The sequence below is a fragment of the Trachinotus anak genome, unplaced genomic scaffold, assembly GCF_046630095.1.
Source record: "Trachinotus anak isolate AG129_WGS33_773 ecotype Australia unplaced genomic scaffold, CSIRO_AGI_Tana_v1 ptg000016l, whole genome shotgun sequence".
NCBI classification, from domain to species: Eukaryota; Metazoa; Chordata; class Actinopteri; order Carangiformes; family Carangidae; genus Trachinotus; species Trachinotus anak.
Window position 1 is genome coordinate 7,748,662 of NW_027273867.1, and position 23,870 is coordinate 7,772,531.

Sequence of the window (23,870 nt, forward strand, 5' to 3'; positions counted from 1 at the left end):
ATGTACTCAATTAAAGTACATATACTCAAAAATATATATTATGAAAATATATTAAAATGGATAAAAGTATTTCAATATATATGGCAGGCAGAAAGAAGTTCACTAGCATAGCTACACAGTAGGTCTGCTGTGTATCTCTATCTAGAGCTAAAGTGATTGTGTGTCCTTTCCTTCAGGTGTGGAGCTGCTGTGTGACCGGGATGTCGACATGGCCACCAGAGTCCAGGACCTGCTGGAGTTCCTCCATGAAAAACAGCAAGAGCTGGACTTAGCTGCTGAGCAGCACCGCAGGCACCTGGAGCAGTGCGTCCAGCTGAGGCACCTGCAGGCTGAGGTCAAACAGGTAGGACAACAGGGCGCCACCTGCAGGGCAAGATGTTGCAACTACAGTATACCAGGATATCTGCAAGTTCTCAGGAAAAACAGATTCAAATACAGTTGGAGGTTGGAGACATGATTACAGCTTCTGATGTTTTTCCAGGTTCTGGGTTGGATTCGTAACGGAGAGTCAATGCTGAACGCTGGTCTGATAACAGCCAGCTCCCTGCAGGAAGCCGAACAACTGCAGAGAGAGCATGAGCAGTTTCAACACGCTATTGAGGTGAGACAGCGTTTCAATCATGCTTCTTGTCCACTGTCTGAAGCTAGATTTTATTTTGTTAATTATTATTTTTGGTTAGTCTAACCTCTTCCTCTCTTCACCTCTTCCCTCTCTGCAGAAAACCCACCAGAGTGCCCTGCAGGTTCAGCAGAAGGCCGAGGCTCTGCTCCAGGCCAACCACTACGACATGGACCTGATCAGAGACTGTGCCGAGAGCGTGGCCTCCCACTGGCAGCAGCTCATGCTGAAGATGGAGGACAGACTCAAGCTGGTCAACGCCTCTGTGGCCTTTTACAAGACATCTGAACAGGTAGGAGACCACATTCAATTCCACAAAAACACAACTCGGAGTGTTCCTCAGACAGCTGACTGAGTGTGTTTGTCCGCTCAGGTGTGCAGTGTGTTGGAGAGCCTGGAGCAGGAGTATAAGAGAGAGGAGGACTGGTGCGGAGGAGCAGACAAACTGGGACCCAACTGTGAAACGGACCACGTCACCCCCATGATCAGTAAACACCTGGAGCAGAAGGAGGCCTTCCTCAAGGTAACACACACACACACACACACACACACACACACACACACACACACAATTCATCATCAAACCGATGCAACGCGTCAAGTTAGATGTCTGATGTCAGTGTGTGTTAATCTTTGAATCAGGCGTGCACTCTGGCCAGAAGAAATGCAGACGTCTTTCTCAAGTACATGCACAGGAACAGTGTCAACATGCCCGGGATGCTGAGCCACGTCAAAGCACCAGAACAGCAGGTTAAGAGTGAGTATCAGAAAACACATTCAACATTACCTCGGCTGAAACACATCAACCGAGAGTGTGTGAAAACTAGTTTGCAAACGAGCAGAGAGGTTAAAATAATTCATAATAAATAACTAAATAAATAATAAACAAAGAACAAACAAGAATTGTACTACAACCAGTGGAATCTGTGCATATATTTCTAAAGCAATGCATATGAAGGAAAGTTCAAGAAAGGTAGTCATTTGTTCATAAAATCAACAAAATATATCACAGACGATGAACTATTAATTAATTAATTACTCAATCAATTATTATATGACCCATCACCACTGTACAAATTAACACTGTTTGTAATATTTATGAAGAGACTACAATGACACATTTAAGTAACTTGCAGACTTCAGTAGTTCCTCTCTTGTCAACAGATGCAAAGACAGAAAAGCTCTTAAACAGATGTGGGTGTTGCCTGTATGGGTTATGGTGGGGGTTTGGGTGCTGAATGTCTGATTGTTTTCTGTGTCTCTCTTGTGCAGACATCCTCAATGAGCTGCTGCAGAGAGAGAATCGTGTTCTCCACTTCTGGACCATGAGGAAACGACGGCTGGACCAGTGTCAGCAGTATGTGGTGTTTGAACGCAGTGCCAAACAGGTAAAAAAAAAAAAGAAAAAAACCCAATCATGATCACACAGTTCAGTTTAGGTTGAAACAAATAAGACAAATAAACACATGTGGTGCTCCCTGTTGTCATGTGATTTGACAGTATATGTATCCTTTGTTTGTAATTAGGCTCTGGAGTGGATTCACGACACCGGGGAGTTTTACCTGTCCACACACACCTCCACTGGCTCCAGCATCCACCACACACAGGAGCTGCTGAAGGAACATGAGGACTTCCACATCACAGCCAAGGTCAGGCTCGCTCACACACACACACACACACACACACACACATATATATATATAAACAATCATATTAATGTGTGCTTGCCTGTAACACACTCTCTCTCTGTTGCGTTTCTTCAGCAAACCAAGGAGCGTGTGAAGCTGCTGATCCAGCTGGCTGACGGCTTCTGCGAGAAAGGCCACAGTCACGCTGGCGAGATCAAAAAATGGGTGACGGCTGTGGACAAACGTTACCGAGACTTCTCCCTGCGCATGGACAAGTACCGCTGCAGCCTGGAGAAAGCCCTGGGCATCTCCTCGGACTCGAACAAGGCGGTGAGTGGCCGTGTGTTTTGGCAGGAGCTTACATGCGCAGATCACTGGCCAATCCACGTTTTCACTTCTTTCGTCTGTCTCTTGAAATCACTTCATCTCTTACTTTGTCTCCTTCTGTGTCAGAGCAAGGACCTCCAGCTGGATATCATTCCAGCCACAGCTCCAGGGTCAGAGGTCAAGCTGAGGGATGCTGCCCATGAGCTAAACGAGGAGAAACGCAAGTCGGCACGCAGAAAGGAGTATGTCTTCACCCCCATGTCACACTTCAGATATCAGACATGACTTTTTCAGTCAGTTATAAAATTGCTGGGTCAGAGTAATTAAGCAGATTAAAAAGGTTGTGCCCAATTAAACTGTTTGGCAAACAGCTGCACTGGTGAGCAGTATGTGCTACACCCACAAAATAAACAAATGGTAGCCAGCCAGCATTTTCCTCCTGTTGGAAATGTTTTATTGCCCCAAAGCATAAGAAATTAAACGTCTGGCTGAGTGCCCGAAATACAGGGTTGCTAAAACGTCTTCAGGGTCATTTATTGTGCTCGTCAGTGTCCTTGTCAACAGTGATGTCAGCGCCAAACCCCCACTTTCTGAACAGTTGTAAGTGGCTCTGAATAAGAGACTGAGTGCGTTCAGTGTAAACGTACATACATAATGGACTTGTGTGATTTAAACTTCCTCCTCCACACACCAGCCCCTCTGCTGCGTCAGCACGAGAACTGCAGACACAACAGTCAAGCGCCACTAGAGAACAAATGAATCTACATGGGATCTACAGGAAAAGGAGGCTGTGTCATTTTATATGAGCAGCACAAATCATGAGCATGATTTCCTTCATTCATGGCTGGTTTATGACGGAGTTTTATGGCCTGTAACTCTTTCATTATTCATTAGCGTAAATGGATGGAGGAGACAGACTGAAAGGGAGCTATCGGCTTGGTGATTTATGATTGTTGATGAGGACAGTATGACAATTGCTAATATTGTGCATGTGTGTCTTTTTGTGTGTGTGTGTGTGTGTGTGTGTGTGTGTGTGTGTGTGTGTGTGTGTGTGTGTGTGTGTGTGTGTGTGTGTGTGTGTGTGTGTGTGTGTGTGTGTAGGTTCATTATGGCAGAGCTGATTCAGACAGAAAAAGCCTACGTACGAGACCTGCGGGAGTGTATGGATGTAAGTTCAGCCTCCCAACCCACCACCATTAACCTGTTTCATGTGCAACGCACAAAATCACACAGATATCTGAAATGTACCAGAACCCTGTTGAAGTTTTTGATTGGTTTTATTTTTTATTATTAATATTATTATTATTATTATTTTATATATTTTTTATATTTCTTTTTAATCGTGTATTAATCTTGTCTCCATGCAGACCTACCTGTGGGAGATGACCAGTGGAGTTGAGGAGATTCCTCCAGGAATCATCAACAAGGAGCACATCATCTTTGGAAATATGCAGGACCTCTATGAATTCCACCACAAGTAAGAAACACATTGTTAGAGCTCAGTCACTCTCTGATTTATCTAAAATTAAATTTTAAACCAAGCTTACAAGAACGAATCACAGGGTCCTAAATCAGATACAGATCAGACCTGGATTAAAGTAAAATCAAATTTTGAAACAAAGTAAAGTTTTTGTTTCATTTTTCATTTTGGAACACTTATCATTTAATAAAGCTCTCACGACTTTGCTGTTTCTCACATTTCAGTCTCTCTTCCCTTGTTTTGTCAGCATCTTTCTTAAAGAGTTGGAGAAATACGAGCAGCTACCAGAGGATGTCGGCCATTGCTTTGTCACATGGGTCTGTATCATGTGCTTATTGTCATTTGTCGTGCAGTATGTCAGTGGACATACTGCATGGCATTTTACTGAATGACCTGCCATTCAGTAAAATGCCATACAGTATGTCAGTGGACGTTTAGATACATAAATCCTTAATGTTTCTGGAATTACTTAAAAGATATTTCACATATTTAGCTCACAGGTTGTAGGTTTTAAATATGATTGAATGACTGTATGTTCATAAAAGATGCTTCAAATGCTTCAGTCATCAAGTTTCAGTCACAATTATTGTGACCCGTTTCTCTCCTCCTCCAGGCTGATAAGTTCCAGATGTATGTGAACTACTGCAAGAACAAACCCGACTCCACCCAGCTCATCCTGGAGCATGCTGGGAACTACTTTGATGTGAGTACCGCCTGTGGTCATTAAAATGAAACTGGATTTGTCATTGTCGGTTGTGTCCTATGACATCACGTCTTTGTGTGGGTGTCAACAGGAAATTCAACAGAGGCACCGACTGGCCAACTCCATCTCTTCCTACCTGATCAAGCCTGTGCAGAGAATCACCAAGTACCAGCTCCTGCTGAAGGTAGCCCACCGGACCATGTCACACTGCTGTGGCTGCCATCTCCATGGTTCCTGTTGTCATGGTTTCTGTGTGTGTTTCTTTAGGAGCTGCTGACTTGCTGTGAAGAAGGTAAAGGAGAGATCAAAGACGGCCTCGAGGTGATGCTCAGCGTTCCTAAGAAAGCCAACGATGCCATGCACCTCTCCATGCTGGAAGGTGATTAACACACACTGCTTGTTATTTATGTTGCTGTGATCCTTTTCTGTAGCATGTTTACCTGTTTATCAAATTACAACTTTAGAATTTTCCTCCTTATATCCCCTCTTTCCTCCAGGTTTTGATGAGAACATCGAGTCCCAGGGCGAGCTCATTCTCCAGGAGTCGTTCCAGGTCTGGGATCCAAAGACTCTGATCCGTAAGGGGCGAGAGCGCCACCTCTTCCTCTTTGAGATGTCTCTCGTCTTCAGCAAGGAGGTCAAGGACTCAAACGGCAGGAGCAAATACATCTATAAGAGCAAACTCTTTGTAAGTAGATGATGGTAAAGTAAACATAATGAAGTTTGTCTTTGCTGCACTTCTTTAACTGAATTAAGAGCTGTGTATTTGAAGGGCAAGGAAAGTTCAATTTGAGGATATGATTTGCATTTTTATTGTTTCTCTGTGCCTCATATCTTTAACTACATTACTTGTTCTTTACCAAATCCAAGTAAATCTAATTGCCACAACTTGAATCAACACTTGAGACAGTCTCAAGTCTCCATTGTCTCAAGAAATCACACTTTATATGGAGCGAGATTATTTCAGATGGCCATCGTATTCCAGTGAAGATGAACGGCTCCCTTGTAACCTTGTGTTGACGTTGTCTCGTATTGTTCTTCTCTCTCTCTCCAGACATCAGAGTTGGGGGTGACAGAGCATGTTGAAGGAGATCCCTGTAAATTTGCTCTGTGGGTGGGACGCACCCCGACATCTGACAACAAGATTGTGCTCAAGGTAAAACACACCTCCTTTCTTTGATTCCTTCTCAAATATCCTTTAAGGTTCGACCGATATGGGTTTTCAAAAGAAGAATCCATAGGGATGTAAAATCTTGAAACCCAAAATTATAACAGTGAAAATAATATTTTATAGGTTTGTAGAATCAATATGTAATCAAACAAACTTCCCTGTGAGTCTGAGAAAAGATCAATATCTGATGGTGAAGAAAAGGCCAAATATGTTGGAAAACCTTTATATCGGTCTAACCCAGTTTTTTCTCACCTTTCTTCTTATTCAACCGCCCCCTACCTTTCTTCTTATGCCCTCAGCTTTCCTTGCTCTCTCTGACATCTTGTTTAATTGCATGAGCAGCTTCAAGGTGTCCCAGAAGCTTTCTGTAGTCACACACTCCTCTGTCTCCTTGATTTCTTTCCCCTCTCTCTCTCTGTGTCCTCAGTCTGTCTCTGTCTTCTGGTTAAATTCTGCTTTGTTCCATCCGTTAACAAACACAGGCACATCTGTATCTCTGGGGCTGTGTTTTCTGTGGATGTTTGTATCTCTAATTCTTTCTGTGGGCTGACGTGCTTCCACCAACGCTGCTGACACCAATTCAACTCCTGAACGCCCACAATTATCCATCCTGGCTCTCTGCCACTTTACCAAAGTGACGAGTAGCCATGTTTCTCTACCAGAAAACTTATCTTTTAATGATTTAAACGTTGTAGGAGGAAGAAATTAAATTTAGTTAGTGCTGAGTGATTTTTTCAATCTTTATTAATTATTTTCAATCTTCTGCTGTGTGTTTTCCTGTTGAATACTGTCATAAAGTTTGTGTGTCAGCTGTTGGAACAGCATGATGCCAAAATCCTAACATTGAATTCTGAGCATTGACTATCAAACTAACCGCTAAGAGGCAGTCATGTGATATGTGCATTGTAAATTAAGTGTGTCATTACTAACTACACATGTTCACATACACACACACACACGCACACATATGCAGACCATCCATTACAAACTGCTACACAATGAATTGGCCGTCAGAACATTGTCAAGGCAAATTATCAGTGTTGTACGTTTCTACCATGTCAAATCATTTTGTCAGCATAAGAAATGTCATGTAAACATTTTCTAAAACCAAACCAGTGAAATTCTCTATTTTATATTTTAAATTCAAAGCTAAGTCAGGGATCCAAACATGGAGCAATGGTGAGTACAAACTATCCCACAACACAGCCCTCAGCCACTTCTCACAAGTCTGAAACAAACTCTTAGCACTTCTTATCCTTCATGAACAGGAGTTTAGGAACTTGATGGGCAAAATCATTAAATATGATCCATAGCAGAAACTTACTTTAATCCAGTGCCACCGAAGGTGGGGGGCTGAAATGTTGTAAAATAGTCTACAGCAGTGATTCCCACCCAAGAGTACTTGCACATCAGGGAGAACCTTTCTACAGTTGGCATGGAGCATTTGGAAAGATTAGGTAGTACCACAACAAATTAAAAAAAAAGAACAGAAATTAAAACTACTATTTAATTACAATTATATCTCCACATATTGTGTTTGCTTGACACATGAAGACTGTGTGTTGAGACTGCATGAAAACTAGTAAGCTAGAAATTAGCTAAAAGTTACAAATAACTTCTTCAAATAGTTCGCTAAAGGTAACACCAATTAATTATTAATTCTTTATTACAACTCTTTATTAATAATTATTATTAATAAAGAGTTGAAAACGTTAGTTAAAAGTGATGGATAAATGGTTGAAATTGCTTAAGTTATAAACATTTTAGAATAATATTTAATGTTAGTTAGCTAAAGAAGAAATTGATGATATCTATAGCTAAAGTAACAAACACTTGAAAGTGTTAATGCTAGCTAAAAGTAGCCGTTAAAGTAACAGTTAACATAGTTAAAAGTGATGAATACATGGTTGAAATTGTTCAAGTTGTAAACAGTTAAAAAAAAAAAAAAAAAAAAAGTTAATGCTAGTTAGCTAAAGAAGAAATGGATAATATCAACAGCTAAAAGTAAGAGACAACTGATATTCTTAATGCTAGCTGAAAGTAGTGGTTAACGGTTAACGGCTAAAGGTTACAGATAAATGGATGAGATGTCCAGCTTCTGCTACTCCAAGCTAGTAGCTAGTAGTACAAATGGATCAAAACATCTGGTTCAAATAAATTCAATTCAAATGATGAAGAGGCTCTTGAGTTAATCGGAGAGGGCTGTGATTGGCACAGAAGGTTGGGAACCACTGCTCTAGGGTCCACAGCTGGAACGGGCTCGTGTGAAATAAAATGTACCTGTCAAATGACTTCAGTTGATAAGAGATGACAAGAGGTAAATTCGGACTTGTGTGAACCACACAGAGTGAAACAACATTTCCAAAGGAATTAAATTTCCTGAGAACTCTAACTCTTGGCTTCTTAAACTCCCTCCGTCATTGACCTTTAACAGGCGTCGAGCATCGAGAACAAGCAGGACTGGATCAAACACATCAGGGAGGTGATCCAGGAGCGCACCATCCACCTGAGAGGGGCTCTCAAGGAGCCCATTCATATTCCAAAAGCAACTACAGCCAAGCACCACAAGGGACGACGGTAAACATCAGTCACCTGCAATTTAAGATTTTGATGGAAACAGGCAGTAGTGCACACACGAGGGCATACACACTGAGGTTCATTTACACCGGCTTTCAGAAATACTTCCACCTTTAACTGATCATGTGTGTGTTTGTTAGGGATGGAGAGGACCTGGACAGTCAGGGTGAAGGGAGCAGCCAACCAGACACCATCTCTCTGGCATCCCGCACCTCTCAGAACACACTGGACAGCGACAAGGTGAGAGCACGTGCACACTGATGACACTATTTCACATCATTGTGCATCACTACACCTTGTATCTGGGACAAGTGTCACCTGAAGAGACCAGGTCTTAGTGATTATCCTGTCTTCCTCAGCTCTCCGGTGGCTGTGAGCTGACTGTGGTGATACACGACTTCATGGCCAGCAACAGCAATGAGCTGACTGTGCGGCGCGGCCAGACGGTAGAGGTTCTGGAGCGCTGTCACGACAAGCCAGACTGGTGCCTGGTCAGGACCACAGACCGCTCACCAGCCCAGGAGGGCCTGGTGCCCTGCTCCATGCTCTGTATCGCTCATTCCAGATCCTCCATGGAGATGGAGGGCATCTTCAACCACAAAGGTCAGTGCCGTATGTGGTGTGAGGGAGGAGGGTGTATGTGTTTTGCACTTAAGGTTGTTTTAAGGTTGTTTTATGTTCTATTTATACTTCACCTTGATTTGTTTGGGTATCTTATTTTTGACTCATGCGAAGCACTTTGTTACATGTATTGAAAAGTGCTATACAAATAAAGTGTTGTTGTTGTTGTTGTTGTTGTTGTTATTATTATGTACAGGGGCTGGAAAAATGCTTTGATACTTTGTGGATGTCTGCACCACATGAAATAAATATTTTAACAATAGCTTTGTGTATCACAGACACTCTGTCAGTGTGCAGCAATGACTCCATCATGCCAGGGTCGTCCGCCACGCTTCAGCCTGGTCATGGCATTGGCTCCCACACCTCACCAGGACCAAAACGACCTGGTATGGTCCCTGCACCATATTGTCTATTGTGTCTGTTACAAAATTCACTTTTAAAAAATGCAATAACTACAGCTTAATCACAAAAATAGCCTCCAATTTTTTCTTTTAAAAAAAGTTACTGAGTAGATTCCCCCGCAAGTAACAATTAACAGTGCTTCTTCAGCAGCTGAAAAATTACCACTATGCCACTCTGTACTGATAGAAATCTTTCACATCATAGAGATGCATGTCAGTTGTTAAATGTAAATAAAAATCTTACAGATAAAAGACACTTTATTGTACAGTGTGTTTAAAGCTAATGCTCCATACTGCAGCAAACTGAGTGTGGTGTGTTTGGGTTATGTCCCAGGTAACACCCTGCGCAAGTGGCTCACCAGCCCAGTGCGTCGGCTAAGCAGCGGCAAGGCAGATGGCCACGTGAAGAAGCTTGCTCACAAGCACAAGAAGAGCCGTGAGATGAGGAAGAGTGGGGAGATGACAATGGGCTCCCAGAAAGACTCAGATGACAGTGCCGCTACACCTCAAGATGAGACTGTGGAGGAGGTGGGTAGATACAACTCTGTCCAGTGAGCAGTTCCTGTGTCGTTCTGCGCAGTATTGTGTATTAATCTCTATTTTACAATCCATGTGTTGTTGTATTGCAGAGGGTCCGTAACGAAGGCCTGTCGAGCGGCACATTGTCCAAGTCCAGCTCTTCGGGCATGCAGAGCTGCGGAGAGGAGGAGGGCGAGGAAGGTGCTGACTCAGTACCACTGCCTCCACCTATGGCCATCCAGCAGCACAGCCTGCTGCAGCCAGACTCGCAGGATGACAAGGTGAGGAGAGAGAGGACGTTACCGTGGGGACAGAAGAAAGGGACGGAGGCAGAGGGATGGGCAAAGATGATGACAGGAGGAGTCAGAGGGGAAAATTATGACTGAACTATTATAAAGACAATGAGAATTATAAACTTCTCATCATACAAAATTTCCACAAAATGCAGTTTAGTTTATTTCTCAGATTGTTCTTGTAACTTACAGCAGTAGAAACTTTTAAAAGTTTATTAACTCAGCTTTTATTTCTAATAAGTAAGAATTCAAGTCAAATCAGTGACTAAAACTAAATCATATCTGGGCCAATATGAAGGACTGAAGCAGTGAATTTCCATTAGACCATACATCATGTATATTCTTTTAGCTTTATGAGCAGGGTAACATCTGTTTTTCTCCGTCCCTCTATTTTCAGCATGATGATTATCTTAAAGATAAATCCAGCACTTACACTGGTTTCTCTTCCGTCTCATTGCTGTTATGATTTTTAGTTCTTGAAGGGTACATTTTTGTTCATTTTCAAGTTTTATTCTCCCACTTTTCCCTCAAAGGAGCATCTCCTGACACGGTTTTAAGTGATTCCTTAGTTTCTGTTATGCATAACATTTTATCTTGGCATGTTGCATCATATTCTCCCCTCTCTTCTCAAGCAGAAAGCAATGAAAAGTTTCAGGCAGGTCTCCTCCTCGACTTTAAGCGGAGACGCCTCTGACACTAATTTCTGTTTCTCTTTTGTTTTGTTTCCTGTTGGTATCGTTTGCTGTTTGCCATGCTGTAGCATTACCTTGATTTATGTCCTGTCTTTGCTTTGTCTCAGTTTCCATACCTCTCCATCTGAAATGCCCCGCTCTCCCCCCTCTGTCTCTTCCCTCAGTCAATTCTTCAATTCTCTCTTTTTTTTCCCCCCACTCTTCAGCTTTAAATGCTACTTACTGAAGCCTTTTTTCTTTGGTTACAAGTCTCTAGATTGAAAGGAAATTAAGCTAGCAGCTTTTTTTTCTTTAGACTTAACTTTCTTCTTTTTAGAATACACCCCTCTCTGTCCCCTAAAAATCACTCTTCTTAACTTTTATATTCTTCTGAACTCTTAAACATTCCTGCATTTCTTTAGTGCGGATTTTTTTCTTTCCATCTTTTTTTAGTTTCACTTGTTTTGACTTGGACTTTCTGCCCTGTTTTCTCAACACACCGCTGTAATGGAGAGTCGCCTGGCAGATGAGCAAGGGCATGAAGGGAAACTGTAGATAAAGAAGGAGGGCAGTGTGGAGGTTTTTTTCTGCCAGTGTCAGCACAGATCAGAAGGCTACGATGCTATGATGCTATAAACGTCTATAAATATCGAGGAAATTTAGAATTTCATGATGCCTGGCTAGAAAAACACAGGACTGCAACTTTTTTTCCTGCATGTTTATCGTTTATAGGATGGGAGGAGGTTGGTAAGTGAGGTTTAAAAATGAAGCAACAGTCAATATAAACACAAAGAAGAGAGTTGGTAAGATTCCCTGTCAGCTGAACAGGCAGCTCCCCTAGATATCAATCTAAATACGACCCCACACTGAGGTAAAAATTCAAAAGCCCTCCTGTTCCTATCATCCCCCGACCCCCTCACTACCCCCCTCCCTCACCCGACCTGCCCACTCGTCCTCATCTCCCTTTTACCCTCTGTGCGTTAACCTCATTACCCATGCGAGTAATTGGCATCTCTAAACGCTGGCGAGGCCAGAAGGGCACACAGCCTCACCCAGAAAACCTAATTGGGGAAAGTCTTGAAGCACAGCACAGCAAGGGTGAGAGTCTCCTGAACTATATCTACATACATACATATACCTCTTTCATTCTCGCTCTGTTAGCATCCTTTCTTTATTTCAGAGGCTGTTCATCATCACCTGAGAAAGCAACGGAAACATCCTCCATCCAAACGTTACTTTTTTTTTCCTGACCTTCTCCTCATCACTATTCTCTGACATTTCACTTTCTCAACTTCATCTCGTTCACCCCACTTTCAGCCTCATGTTTTTACCTTTTCACTGACAGTTTTTTAAACTTCATATACTTTTTCTTTGCAGTTTTTTAACCTTTATCTATAAACCCCTTGTACTGGGGTTTCACTAGTGGAAGCAACTTTTTGAATTTCTCTTTAGATTACAGCATTGAACATTTAACAAGCATCTTCACTAAATCATGACCTGTACAAATGACTGAAGTAACATATTCAGTTATAATTAAAAACGCAAGCTACTGACAAAAGCTGATCTTGAAGTTAATCTTAATCAAACCTTAAGCATGACCTTTAACCCTAAAATAATATTTACTGTTCATCTTTGAACTAAACTTGTTACATATAGGTTCACATTGATGGGTTCGATCAGCCTTCAAGTTTCACTTAAAACAGATATAAGAGTATTTATCGTCTCTTTTAGACATGGAGAATGTGCTGTGTAATTCAGGATCTCTTTAAATGACCTGTGTCATTTTATTTATGAAGTAAAGCTTGTGTCATTTCTAAACTATAGTTTGTTACTTTAAACGCCGCCTTTTTCTCTATAGGAACAGTCATATTAACACCAGCCAACAAGCAGAATTAGCGTTAGCAGAACAGGTTGTTGTGTTGCATAGATTATCAGGTTCTTATACTTGTTCTTTGTCCCTCCTCTCATCTCTCTGTTTTTGTTCCAGACCTCTTCTCGTCTGTCGGTCCGTCCATCCAGTTCGGAGACACCCAGTGCCGCTGAGTTGGTGAGCGCCATCGAGGAGCTGGTCAAAAGCAAGATGGTAGGAGAACAGAGGAAAACAAAAACACATCTGAAATTTGTATCAGCTTAGTGGCTTTCAGAAGGCTACATTACATTTGAAATGTTTTTTATATTTCTTATATATATATATCTTATATATATATATATATATATATATATATATATATATATATTATCTTTTATATATATATGATAATGAATAGAATTTATATCAATTAGCATGAATACTTGTAATAATTTTAATTGTAATTTGTATTAAAGCCACTCTTCTCCTAAAACAGAGAAGCTTTTGACCATTATTTCACCCAGGTTTACACACGATAGTTAACCCTTTCCTCTTGGTGCAGGCTCTGGAGGACAGACCCAGCTCTCTGTCAGTAGAACAGGGCGACAGCAGCTCTCCCTCCTTCAACCCCTCTGACAACTCCCTCCTCTCCTCCTCCTCCCCCATGGAAGAGCTGGATGAACGCAGGACCAGCATCCTGAAGAAGAGACAGTATGTCTGCTTCCACCTACGTGCTGTACAGTGATGTTTGGATGTTCGGTGTTTGTTTACATTTTTAATTTGTCTTCTTTTTATTTCTTTCTTTCTGTGCTGTAGTTACATTCTGCTGGAGTTGGTGGAGACGGAGAGAGATTATGTCAGAGACCTGGGCCTGGTGGTGGAGGTGGGTCGATGCTTTATGAGCAGTGGTTAATTAGTTGAGATTATTGTTCTGTCAAACAGATCTGAAAATATGAAAGTTTTTAATAGTTCTCCAGTAAGTCAAACTGAGCTCAGCTTTTTATTCTACCTGGCATTTTAAAATGTCACTCAAAGTTTTGGAATGAATTAATTGTCTTTCGTAGACTCCCTGTTATAAGTTAGTAGTATTAACGTGTGTTTCCATCATAAGGGCTACATGAGCCGGATGAGGGAGGAGGGCGTCCCTGATGATATGAAAGGGAAAGACAAAATCGTGTTTGGCAACATCCACCAGATCTACGACTGGCACAAAGAGTATGTGGTGCACACATCCTGATGATACTGAGCTTCCTCAGAGCAGATTCACGTGCAGAGTATCTCACTTCCTTCTCTTTCCTCTCCCTGTCGTTCTCAGCTTCTTCCTCGGGGAGTTGGAGAAATGTTTGGAGGACCCTGACAGACTGGGACCACTCTTTCTCAAACAGGTTCGTCCACAGTGACTTTCCAACTAGAGATGTGCCGATCCCATTTTTTTCCATACAAACTACTGATTCCGATACCGACTACTGATCTGATACCAGTGCATTAAAAAGAATTGAACAACTGTACACTGACCCTGTATGGATGTGATATGATTTCTGTCATTGTTGTATGGCAAATACATGAATGCCATAGAATCTCTTATTATCTAATTTGACTGTCTTGCCTACTGTACATGTTGCTTTTTTTATGGTGGGACATTCCAGTGTAACATTTTGCCAAATTGCTGATGTTTGGCTAATGGCTAAAGTTACACTGTTTATTGAAATCAATCTTTCTTCATCACTATATATTAGTAGTTGCCAGTGGCTGCACAGCACACCTTCCTGTGTAGGCTACTGCTTTAGAGCAGTGAAGAAGAATTGATTTTCAGGAAAACTGCTGTTTTAACTGGGTTTATTTATAAATTACATGGTATCGGATCAGTGCGTGGACATGTGTAGTCACCGATATTCAATACTGCAGTATCTGGGGCATTACTGATAATAGTATCGCTATCGGAACAATTTTATTTCCAACTTCTGCTTTACTTGTATACATTTGGTCATGTTGTAATTGTGTGTGTGCTCTCTATACCCAGGAACGAAGACTAAACATGTACGTAGTGTACTGTCAAAACAAGCCCAAATCAGAGCACATCGTCTCAGAGTACATTGACACCTACTACGAGGTACGAGCCCATTATTTTGATGATTTAATCCTCAGAGACACATCAGATACTAAAATCCTCCATTTATCTATCAGTCTCTCAACTAACCTCTGACTTTGTAGGACCTGAAGCAGCGGCTGGGACACAGACTGCAGATCACAGACCTGCTCATCAAGCCAGTCCAGAGGATCATGAAGTACCAGCTGCTGCTCAAGGTTGGCGTGTTACAGTACAGCAGGGGGTGCCACAGCTCCACCTGCTGCCCCCTCTTTCTCTTGTTATCCATATTATTATACATTTTGTCTGAGTCTGCTGTTTATGCATATACGTCTCTGCTTTCTCTTTTCGAAAGAGTAAATTGTTGAGTTATAATTTCTTAATATATCCTCTTTCTGTTTTAGGACTTTCTGAAACACTCTAAAAAGGCTGGGCTGGAGTCTATGGAGTTGGAGGTAAGATAACAAAACTTAAAGCTCTTCTTAAATGATCAAGAAAAACATATTCAGGAACCTCATCAATCTTCTGCTCATGTCTGACTCTTACAGAAAGCAGTGGAGGTCATGTGCATTGTGCCAAAAAGGTGTAATGACATGATGAATGTTGGCCGGCTTCAGGGATTTGATGTAAGAAATAATATTAAATTGTGATGTAAAATTATGTTTTACACCAACACAGCATTCTCATCAAAGCCTGAATCAACACACACTTAAGTTCTCAGTTACATTGGTCCAGTTCCTCCCCTACAACTGATCTTTCCATCTTCCCAACGTGTTCACCTCCCCCTCCAGGGGAAGATCGTGGCTCAGGGCCGCCTTTTGCTGCAGGACACGTTCATGGTGTCTGACCCAGAGGGCAGTCTGCTCGGCCGGATGAAGGAGAGGAGAGTCTTCCTCTTTGAGCAGATGGTTATCTTCAGTGAGCCCCTCGACAAAAAGAAAGGTTTCTCCCTGCCAGGATTTCTCTACAAGAACAGCATTAAGGTAATGGATATATGATGTACAACAGGGTGTGCGTTACTGATTCCTCTCACTCCTTCACCAGTGGAATCAGGCCACCGAGCTCTCAGATGAAACACTTTCTGTTCCATCTTGTGGAGAAACTTCTGCCTGTGTTAATCAAGTTAACCAGTTACTCAGTCTTTGAGCAAGTTGCAAAAGTTTTGGATAAAAGTTACATGCACAAAACATGCAAATGTAGATATATGTTTATACAAGTGTTGTAAACTTGCTTGGTTGAGTAATTTCAAAGTTAAACACATTTTCTTTTGAGAAAAAGGCTGCAATGTTATCTAACATCAACAGAATCTCCACTGCTGTTTGTGGGAGCTTTTATTTTGAAGATGCAGGCAGAGATGCATGTTTCTTGTAGGTGGTGAACCTTTAGGCCTTTGTCTGTATATCATGGAAAAGTAGGACAAATGAGGAAAGAGAATAAAAGGCAAAATGTTTAACAGATGAATAATTGTTAAACTAAGAAAAAGACAATTAAATCTCAGTAATCACCTGACGCCTCTCGTGTTTGCACCCTGCAGGTGAGCTGTCTGGGCCTGGAGGAGAATGTGGAAGGTGACCCCTGTAAGTTCATTCTCACTTCTCGGTCGACCAATGGTGCCGTGGAGTCCTTCGTGCTTCACTCCTCCCATCCAGGGGTGCGTGAGGTCTGGACCCTTCAGATCAGCCAGATACTCGAGAGCCAACGCAACTTCCTCAATGGTACACTGACACACACACTCACACACACACACACAGGACATGATTTTAGAAGGAACTGTCTACCAGATGTTTGCTGTTGTCTCTTTTATACCTCATCCCAGCTCTGACCTCACCAATAGAGTATCAGAGGAACCATGTAGGGGCGAGTGGTGGGTCATGCGTACCCAGCATGGCAGCGCCGGGTGGAGGCAGCAGTGGGTCCAGTGCACCCCCTGCAGTTGGAGGTGGAAGCTCCCAGGGCAGTTCCATCCCTTCAGGACCCCAGGGTGGCTCTCGTCGGCCCTCAAGAATTCCCCAGCCCTCCCGCCTGCCCCAGCCCCTTCGCCACCACCCTGGGGCCGACTCCGACGGCCCCAACAAGATGTCAGGTATGGAAGCTCTGTCTGTATTTGCGAAATTTGTTTTGTATGGTAAAATGAAAGATGTGACTGAGGTGTGAGTTTTGCTCGCTTATGGTCCAGGTTCAACCCCTCGTCCTGTCCCTCCTCCCCTGCTCCCTCCAGGGGGTAGCCCACAGGGCAAGCGCCCCAGCCAGACCCCAGAGGACCAAGCACAGACCCCCACACCTGCCACTGCTGTAGCCCCTATCCCCCGTGCCACAGTTGGGCCGCTGCCCTCTACACCCACTTCCAAAGCACGGCCTGGAGCCGCGCCCCCTATGGCCTGCCCCCTGGCCACCCCTAACTTTGGCAAAGACATCCTCCCTCCTCCCCCTCCCAGCCCCGGCCAGAAGTCCGGATCTGGATTCTGGAGCTCTATGCCAGGCTCTCCAGCCAGCCGGCCTGGCTCGTTCACCTTCCCCGGGGAGGCCGGAGAGAGTCCGGTCCGCCAGAACTCGAACCAGATCCAGACTGGCTCTGGATCTGGAAGCCAAACCCACAGGCACTCCACACACAGCAAGGAGGCAGACCGCATGAGTACATGCTCATCGGCCAGCGAGCAGTCCATCCAGTCCACCCAGAGCAACGGGGTAAGACCACTACCTGCTGCTCAGTGCCGCTCCGACTAACACCGAGGCAGAGGGAGGCCTGGTCTGTCCTGTCTGCCCGCTGTCTCCTGTCCTGCTGCAGCCAGCGCTACTAATCTGTCCCCTACTACGCATCTCTGACAACCTTCACTGCTCTTCAACATCATCCTCTCTAGCACAAGTTTGTCAACATGTTTTCAGGTTCCAAACCTCTCTAGTGGACCTCGTTCAGCTCTTCAGTGATTCACTTTCGAGGCTGTTTCTAGATTTCTTACTTCTAACAAAGCTTATACTAACACCTGACTTCCTCTTGGCCGTTCTTCACCTCCTGCTGTCTTCATGGTGTGTTACTCAAATCTACTTTTCCTGCAACTAACCTCCAACGTTTGTGGTTCGCCTACAAACGTACTCAACCAAGATCCTCTCATTCAAGCTAACGTTCCTCCTCTCATCTTTGCTTGGAGCTGCAGAGCAAAGAAATGGAAATCTTCATCTTTTTCCTGCCTTTCTTCATCCAGTTTACTTTTTTCAAGAAGAAAATATTGAATCGCTGTGTTTTGTCTTTCTTGCACTGCACTCTAAATCTTTTTTAAAGACTGTTTTCACTACTTCTTGTACCTTATTGCTGCTTTATCTCACCAAAACTGGTCCACCTGTGTTTCTCTTGAGAATTCATCCCATAGTTTAGATTTAAAGATTTCTGGTGTTATCATACTATTGCCTCCAAATCTTGAAGAGATTTTACACTTAACTGCAATGAACCAGATGAATTTGTACTTACTACTTTCCACATGTCCATGCTTCCTTCCTGTGGTGCAGAGTGAAAGTAGCAGCAGCAGTAGCGTATCCACCATGTTGGTGACCCAGGACTACATGGCTGTGAAGGAGGATGAGATCAGCGTCATTCAGGGCGAGGTGGTCCAGATCTTGGCCAGCAACCAGCAAAACATGTTCTTGGTGTTCAGGGCGGCTACCGAGCAGGGCCCCGCCGCCGAGGGCTGGATCCCCGGATTTGTGCTGGGACACACTTCGGCCATCGTCCCTGATTGTCCCGACGGATCCATCAAGTAAGAGCTCTGAACAATTGTACCAGTATGAATTATTTTTACTGCTCTCTGCAGATAGGAATTATTATTTTTGCAATCCCACAAAGGCTGGTTTAAATTAAACCCTTTGATTTGACTCAAGTCCGTTTGTTGTCCCAGCAGGAAGTCTTCATCCTGGCACACGTCCCTGCGCATCCGTAAAAAGTCTGAGAAGAAGGAGAAGGAGGCAAAGAAAGAGACCAAGCTGGAAAACGGTTACAGGAAGTCCAGAGATGGCCTGGCCAATAAAGTTTCTGTAAAGGTGAGTTCATCAGTTCATCTGAGGAAACTATTAAGTTGTGCTTCTGCTCCACGTTGTGTTTTTCACTCATGCTTTGTTTTTTCTTTTCAGCTTCTAAATCCAAACTACATCTACGATGGTAAGTGTGAACTTTGTGGAATCAACAAATCTGCAAATCGGCAAATAAAATAAAAACAATTAAATATATAATCAAAAGAACTGTTCGACTGTTTACCTCTGACTTTTTCTCCCTTCCAGTTCCCCCAGAGTTCCTCGTACCCCTGAGTGATGTGACGTGTGACAACGGAGAGAGTGTCACCCTTAGGTGTAAGGTCTGTGGTCGACCCCGGGCCACTGTGACCTGGAAAGGACCCAACCAGAGCAACCTCACCAACAACGGTCACTTCAGCATCGCCTACAGGTAAAAAAAAAACAAAACAGAGTGTCACTGCAGGAGTCTCATTTGGTATTAGATAATAAATCAGACCGCAGTTTAGATCATCTTTTTTTTGCATGGCACCGTGCAGTAGGACTGCCACTCGTTTGTTGCAGCACAGTTAAAGCAGTTTACTGTTGAAATGAAATGTACATTAACTTGTGTGTTTGTTTCAGCGATACGGGTGAAGCGACGCTGCGGATACTTGGCGTAGCCTCTGAGGATGATGGCGTTTACACTTGTGTCGCCACAAATGAGCTGGGCAGTGTAACGTCATCTGCTAGCCTCAGAGTGTTGGGTAAGAGCCCAGATACAAAATAAAACAGACAGTTTCAACTCTGTCACAGAGAACTGACAGTTTACTGACATTAACTGACTGTTTGTGGTGTTATTTGTCAGCTGTGTCCACTGACGGGATCAGAGTGAGCTGGAAGGACAACTTTGAGTCTCACTACACTGAGGTGGTTGAACTGGGAAGGTAATGTAATCTAACTCACACTATCTATCGTCATTCTGTACTGTGCCCATGTATAGATTTCATCAACACATTACACCAAATTAGCTTTCAGTTACACCCCGAGCTCCCAGCATTCAGCTTTCTCTCTGCTAATAACATGACAACCATAGGAACTATATGACACACACTAACTGACCGCTGGACGTCCGTCCTCCGTCCTGTTTCTCTTCACCAGGGGTCGCTTCTCTGTTGTCAAGCGTTGTGATCACCAGGGCACCAAACGTACGGTGGCGGTCAAACACGTGAACAAGAAGTTGATGAGGAGGGACCGGGTGACTCAGGAACTCAATCTGCTCCAGAGGCTCCAACACCCCCACATAGTCAGCCTCATAGACACGTACGAAACCCCCAGCAGCTACGTCCTCATCCTGGAGATGTGAGTACAGACATGCATGTGTAATAATTCTTGTTGCATGTGTTTTCCATATTAGTTTTTGTTGCATTTCTGGATCTGAAGCTTGTTTCCCCAAACATTTATGCTTTCACTCTTGTATGGGTTTTGTCCTCAGGGGCCACCGTAGATAAATCTTGCATTTCTTTTATTAGACGTTTATGTGTGTTTCAGGGCTGACCAAGGTCGTCTGCTGGACTACGTTGTGAGCTGGGGGAATCTGACAGAGGAGAAAGTGGCCTGTTACCTACGGGACGTTTTAGAAGCTTTACACTACCTGCACAACTGCAGGATAGCACATCTGGATGTAAAAGTAAGTACTTTCACCATGACACACTCCTACCGCAGCACTACATTTAAGGAATTGTTCAACATTTTGTGAAATACGCTTATTCGCCTTCTTGCTGAGAATTGGATGAGAATTGACTGAGTGTTTGCTGTGCATTTCCAGTCTTAGTTGGATCCTTGTTTTCCTTTGAATATTGAGGGTCAAACTGAGTGAGTCGTGACCGATGGATGGAATTAATATATAATAATGAGAGTCAAGTAAACAAGACTAACGGAGATACTAACTTTTTCTTTGCTCTTGTTGCAGCCTGAGAATCTGCTGGTGGCTCACAGCTCCAGCGGCCAGCCAACAGTCAAACTCATAGACTTCGGTGATGCTGTCCAGCTCAACAGTGCCCACTATGTTCACCCTCTGCTGGGCAGTCCTGAGTTTGCCTCCCCAGAGTTGGTCCTTGGAGAGCCAGTGTCGCTGACCTCTGACCTGTGGAGCCTGGGCGTGGTGACCTATGTGTTGCTGAGCGGCGCCTCCCCTTTCCTTGACGAGAGTGCCGAGGAGACCTGCCTTAACATCTGCCGGCTGGACTTCAGCTTCCCCAGGGATTACTTCCAGGGTGTCAGCCAGGCAGCCCGAGACTTCGTCTGCCTGCTTCTGAGGACTGATCCCAGCAGGAGACCTCCAGCCGGGCTCTGCCTTCAGGATCCGTGGCTGCAGGCTGGTCAGGCTGATGGCCGGGCCAGAGCAGAGGGCTGCCTGGACACCTCCCGCCTCATCTCCTTCATAGACAGGAGGAAACACCAGACTGACGCCCGGCCCATCGGAGGCGTCAGGAGCTTCATCCAAAGTCGCCTTCAGCCCCGAGTGTGAGGCCTGAGCAAGGATCCATGATTCCAGACCAACTCCCAGCCCCTCACCACCTCAGCAGTCTGAGCAGAACAGACCTCAGCAGGAAAAACTGGACACACTACAGCTTGTGTCCACAGGGGCTGCAGATTCCTTTGGAAATGAGCATCTTGGTCGTCTAGATGTAAAAGAAGGAGAAACAATGAATGCTGATCTTATCCTCTTTCACAGAATGTTGATTCACTAAAGTCCTGTAGTCCTTTTATCAATTAAACAGACCTGTTGAGGTCTTAACCCAATCAGAACCTAGAGAACGGAGTTCTCACCTAACACGTAAATTAATGGATGCCCTTGTCTACTGCTGCTTGCTGGATTCAACTCAACAGATTTTCTAGTTAAGTGAACAAAAATCTAAAAAAAAAACAAAAAAAAAAACTTTATGAAGTAATTTATTTTCCTTTGCAAGAGTTAAAGCTGATCAGAAGAGCCAGTTGATCGAGCCTTGACACCACTGCACAGACGCAGAGCTTTCAGGAGAAAGTGATGCCAATGAAGCTAGTGATAGCGCTGAGAGCAAACTGCCCTCCCTCTTGCTGCTAGAGAGGGAAACAGACATTGTGCGTTTTTGCTCTTTTACACTAAACTGTTAACTCAAAGACATTTGAAAAGCAGCCCTTTCTTATAGAAACAATGTATAGAAAGGAAAAGTACTGTCTCTACGTTTCCAAGAAGAAAAAAAAAAAACAATAACTGTAGAAAATGCTCATCAGTTGAAAGTTGCTGTGCTACTTTGGACTCTGTAGACAGTGACTGAGCTTCTTGACTTTACTGATTTATACGTGCGATCAGAGCTTTTTGATGGCTGCGCTTACATAATGTACCTAATCTAAGATACCATGATGACCATGATGTTGCGAGTAACAATGCTGCACTGTCCAATCTGAGAAGAAACACTAGACATCCATTGTTTGCTTTTCCTAGAACAAACTTGTGTTGCGCAGATATGAGATGTTTAAGCCTTACCTTGTATATAGACTTCTGCCTTCTTCCCCCTCACATTTACAGTGGACTCCTGCTTTTGGACGGCAGGATGAGAGACTGTCGGAGCCTAACTGGCAGTGGTGATTGCCAATCAGATGGGAGTGAATGTGGAGGCAGAGGAAGACAAATTACTGTAAATGCACTCATTGTATGTTATGTTTGATTATCATGTGCAATGTTGCGGCTTTAACATTTTATGCAACTATTTATGAAGACATCTGTTGTATCTGTAATAAATCTAGAGAAAAGCATGTACTTGGTACTGCAAGCACTGCTGGTAGTTTGTGTTTATTTGATCTCTGAGTGTTACGACTTCCAGGCCAAGCCATGTTAGAGGTCACAAATCTACAATCAATATGGTTTGATCAAAAATAATTTAACACTTTTTGTACTGTATGCCTCTGTAGTATTGGTACACCAAAGTTGCTCTAGCTTTATAGTACTTAATAAAAATGTTTTATTGTGATAATGTTTCACTTGAGTTAGATAATCTATGACTATGTCAAATGATTGTTTACACTAGTTAAAAACACTACATTGGACAATTAGTTTATTTAGTCTCATGTGCCCTTTAATATAAAGGCAGGGGATTATACAGTTGAGAGACATTTATGCTGATGGGAGATTGTGGTGCATCATTTACTAAATGGTGTTCTAACTTTATGTACAGATACTTGTTGCCAAAATATTTCTTCCATAAATTCCTGTTCTTTTAGTAAAAAAAAAAAACAACTACCCTGAAAGCGGCGACTAACAAATTGTTTTTAGCGTGATTAGTTTGCTTTCCTGGAAGTGAAAACGCAGGGTAGCCATAGTGTAACCACCAAACGATACATGAATCCAGTATGGGGGTTAGGATGTGTCGAGTTTAAATGGATTCTACCAGGAACAGAAGTCACAGTCCTCTGTTACCTTTCTATTTATTTTAAAGGTGTGCACAGACCTTTTGAAACAAGGAAACTTGGACTGGATACCTCAGTTTAGGGTTTTTTGTTTTTTCATTGTTTGTCTTTTCCTTATTTGTCATGTTTGTCTCCCTTTTCATAAATTACATGTTTGCTATTTTTATTTGCTGTTTTTATGGGGGTTTTTTTATCTCTGCATGTATATTTTTTGTACAGGTCATACATATTTTCACATGTAAATATTCTCATTTTGCCATCAATTATTTGAAAATTAAACATAATGAACACATGTATGTTGTTTGACATTTTATCTTTAAGTATTGTTTGTTTTGGTTTTGTTTTTTAAGTTGTTTTTTTTTTTTCATTTGAACAGCTACATTTTACACAGATTTAATTACAGCTGAAATGGAAGAGTAGCATACATATGAAGATGAATTTTGATAAGAGGAGATAAAAGGCATTTCCACCTGCACCATTCATGACCAGGTGACATTTTGG

General features: G+C 43.0%; 1 protein-coding gene across 9 annotated transcripts in view; it reads left to right on the plus strand.

The window, feature by feature from the left end:
- Positions 1–23,661, plus strand: part of LOC139633499 (triple functional domain protein) — a 78,548-nt gene extending 54,887 nt beyond the window's left edge. For 2 of the 9 annotated variants that reach the window (XM_071499185.1, XM_071499186.1), the window contains 45 exons: positions 177–343; positions 482–601; positions 720–911; positions 993–1,142; positions 1,262–1,376; positions 1,892–2,007; positions 2,146–2,268; positions 2,383–2,577; positions 2,701–2,816; positions 3,676–3,742; positions 3,942–4,051; positions 4,302–4,371; positions 4,668–4,757; positions 4,849–4,941; positions 5,025–5,136; positions 5,255–5,445; positions 5,812–5,913; positions 8,363–8,505; positions 8,646–8,745; positions 8,865–9,108; positions 9,405–9,512; positions 9,862–10,055; positions 10,157–10,327; positions 12,998–13,093; positions 13,422–13,570; positions 13,676–13,742; positions 13,971–14,074; positions 14,175–14,244; positions 14,880–14,969; positions 15,071–15,163; positions 15,350–15,400; positions 15,494–15,571; positions 15,737–15,928; positions 16,480–16,660; positions 16,762–17,028; positions 17,122–17,630; positions 18,447–18,694; positions 18,833–18,974; positions 19,065–19,092; positions 19,212–19,374; positions 19,566–19,687; positions 19,789–19,867; positions 20,082–20,282; positions 20,472–20,610; positions 20,893–23,661. In XM_071499185.1, the coding sequence (XP_071355286.1) occupies positions 177–343; positions 482–601; positions 720–911; positions 993–1,142; positions 1,262–1,376; positions 1,892–2,007; positions 2,146–2,268; positions 2,383–2,577; positions 2,701–2,816; positions 3,676–3,742; positions 3,942–4,051; positions 4,302–4,371; positions 4,668–4,757; positions 4,849–4,941; positions 5,025–5,136; positions 5,255–5,445; positions 5,812–5,913; positions 8,363–8,505; positions 8,646–8,745; positions 8,865–9,108; positions 9,405–9,512; positions 9,862–10,055; positions 10,157–10,327; positions 12,998–13,093; positions 13,422–13,570; positions 13,676–13,742; positions 13,971–14,074; positions 14,175–14,244; positions 14,880–14,969; positions 15,071–15,163; positions 15,350–15,400; positions 15,494–15,571; positions 15,737–15,928; positions 16,480–16,660; positions 16,762–17,028; positions 17,122–17,630; positions 18,447–18,694; positions 18,833–18,974; positions 19,065–19,092; positions 19,212–19,374; positions 19,566–19,687; positions 19,789–19,867; positions 20,082–20,282; positions 20,472–20,610; positions 20,893–21,450 (6,716 nt within the window). In that variant the 3' untranslated portion in view covers positions 21,451–23,661. Of the gene's footprint in view, positions 1–176; positions 344–481; positions 602–719; positions 912–992; positions 1,143–1,261; positions 1,377–1,891; positions 2,008–2,145; positions 2,269–2,382; positions 2,578–2,700; positions 2,817–3,675; positions 3,743–3,941; positions 4,052–4,301; positions 4,372–4,667; positions 4,758–4,848; positions 4,942–5,024; positions 5,137–5,254; positions 5,446–5,811; positions 5,914–7,077; positions 7,108–8,362; positions 8,506–8,645; positions 8,746–8,864; positions 9,109–9,404; positions 9,513–9,861; positions 10,056–10,156; positions 10,328–12,997; positions 13,094–13,421; positions 13,571–13,675; positions 13,743–13,970; positions 14,075–14,174; positions 14,245–14,879; positions 14,970–15,070; positions 15,164–15,349; positions 15,401–15,493; positions 15,572–15,736; positions 15,929–16,479; positions 16,661–16,761; positions 17,029–17,121; positions 17,631–18,446; positions 18,695–18,832; positions 19,093–19,211; positions 19,375–19,565; positions 19,688–19,788; positions 19,868–20,081; positions 20,283–20,471; positions 20,611–20,892 lie in introns of all 9 variants that reach the window. The other 7 variants (XM_071499183.1, XM_071499184.1, XM_071499179.1 and 4 more) reach the window with 7 other exon arrangements.
- Positions 23,662–23,870: the final 209 nt, after the last annotated feature.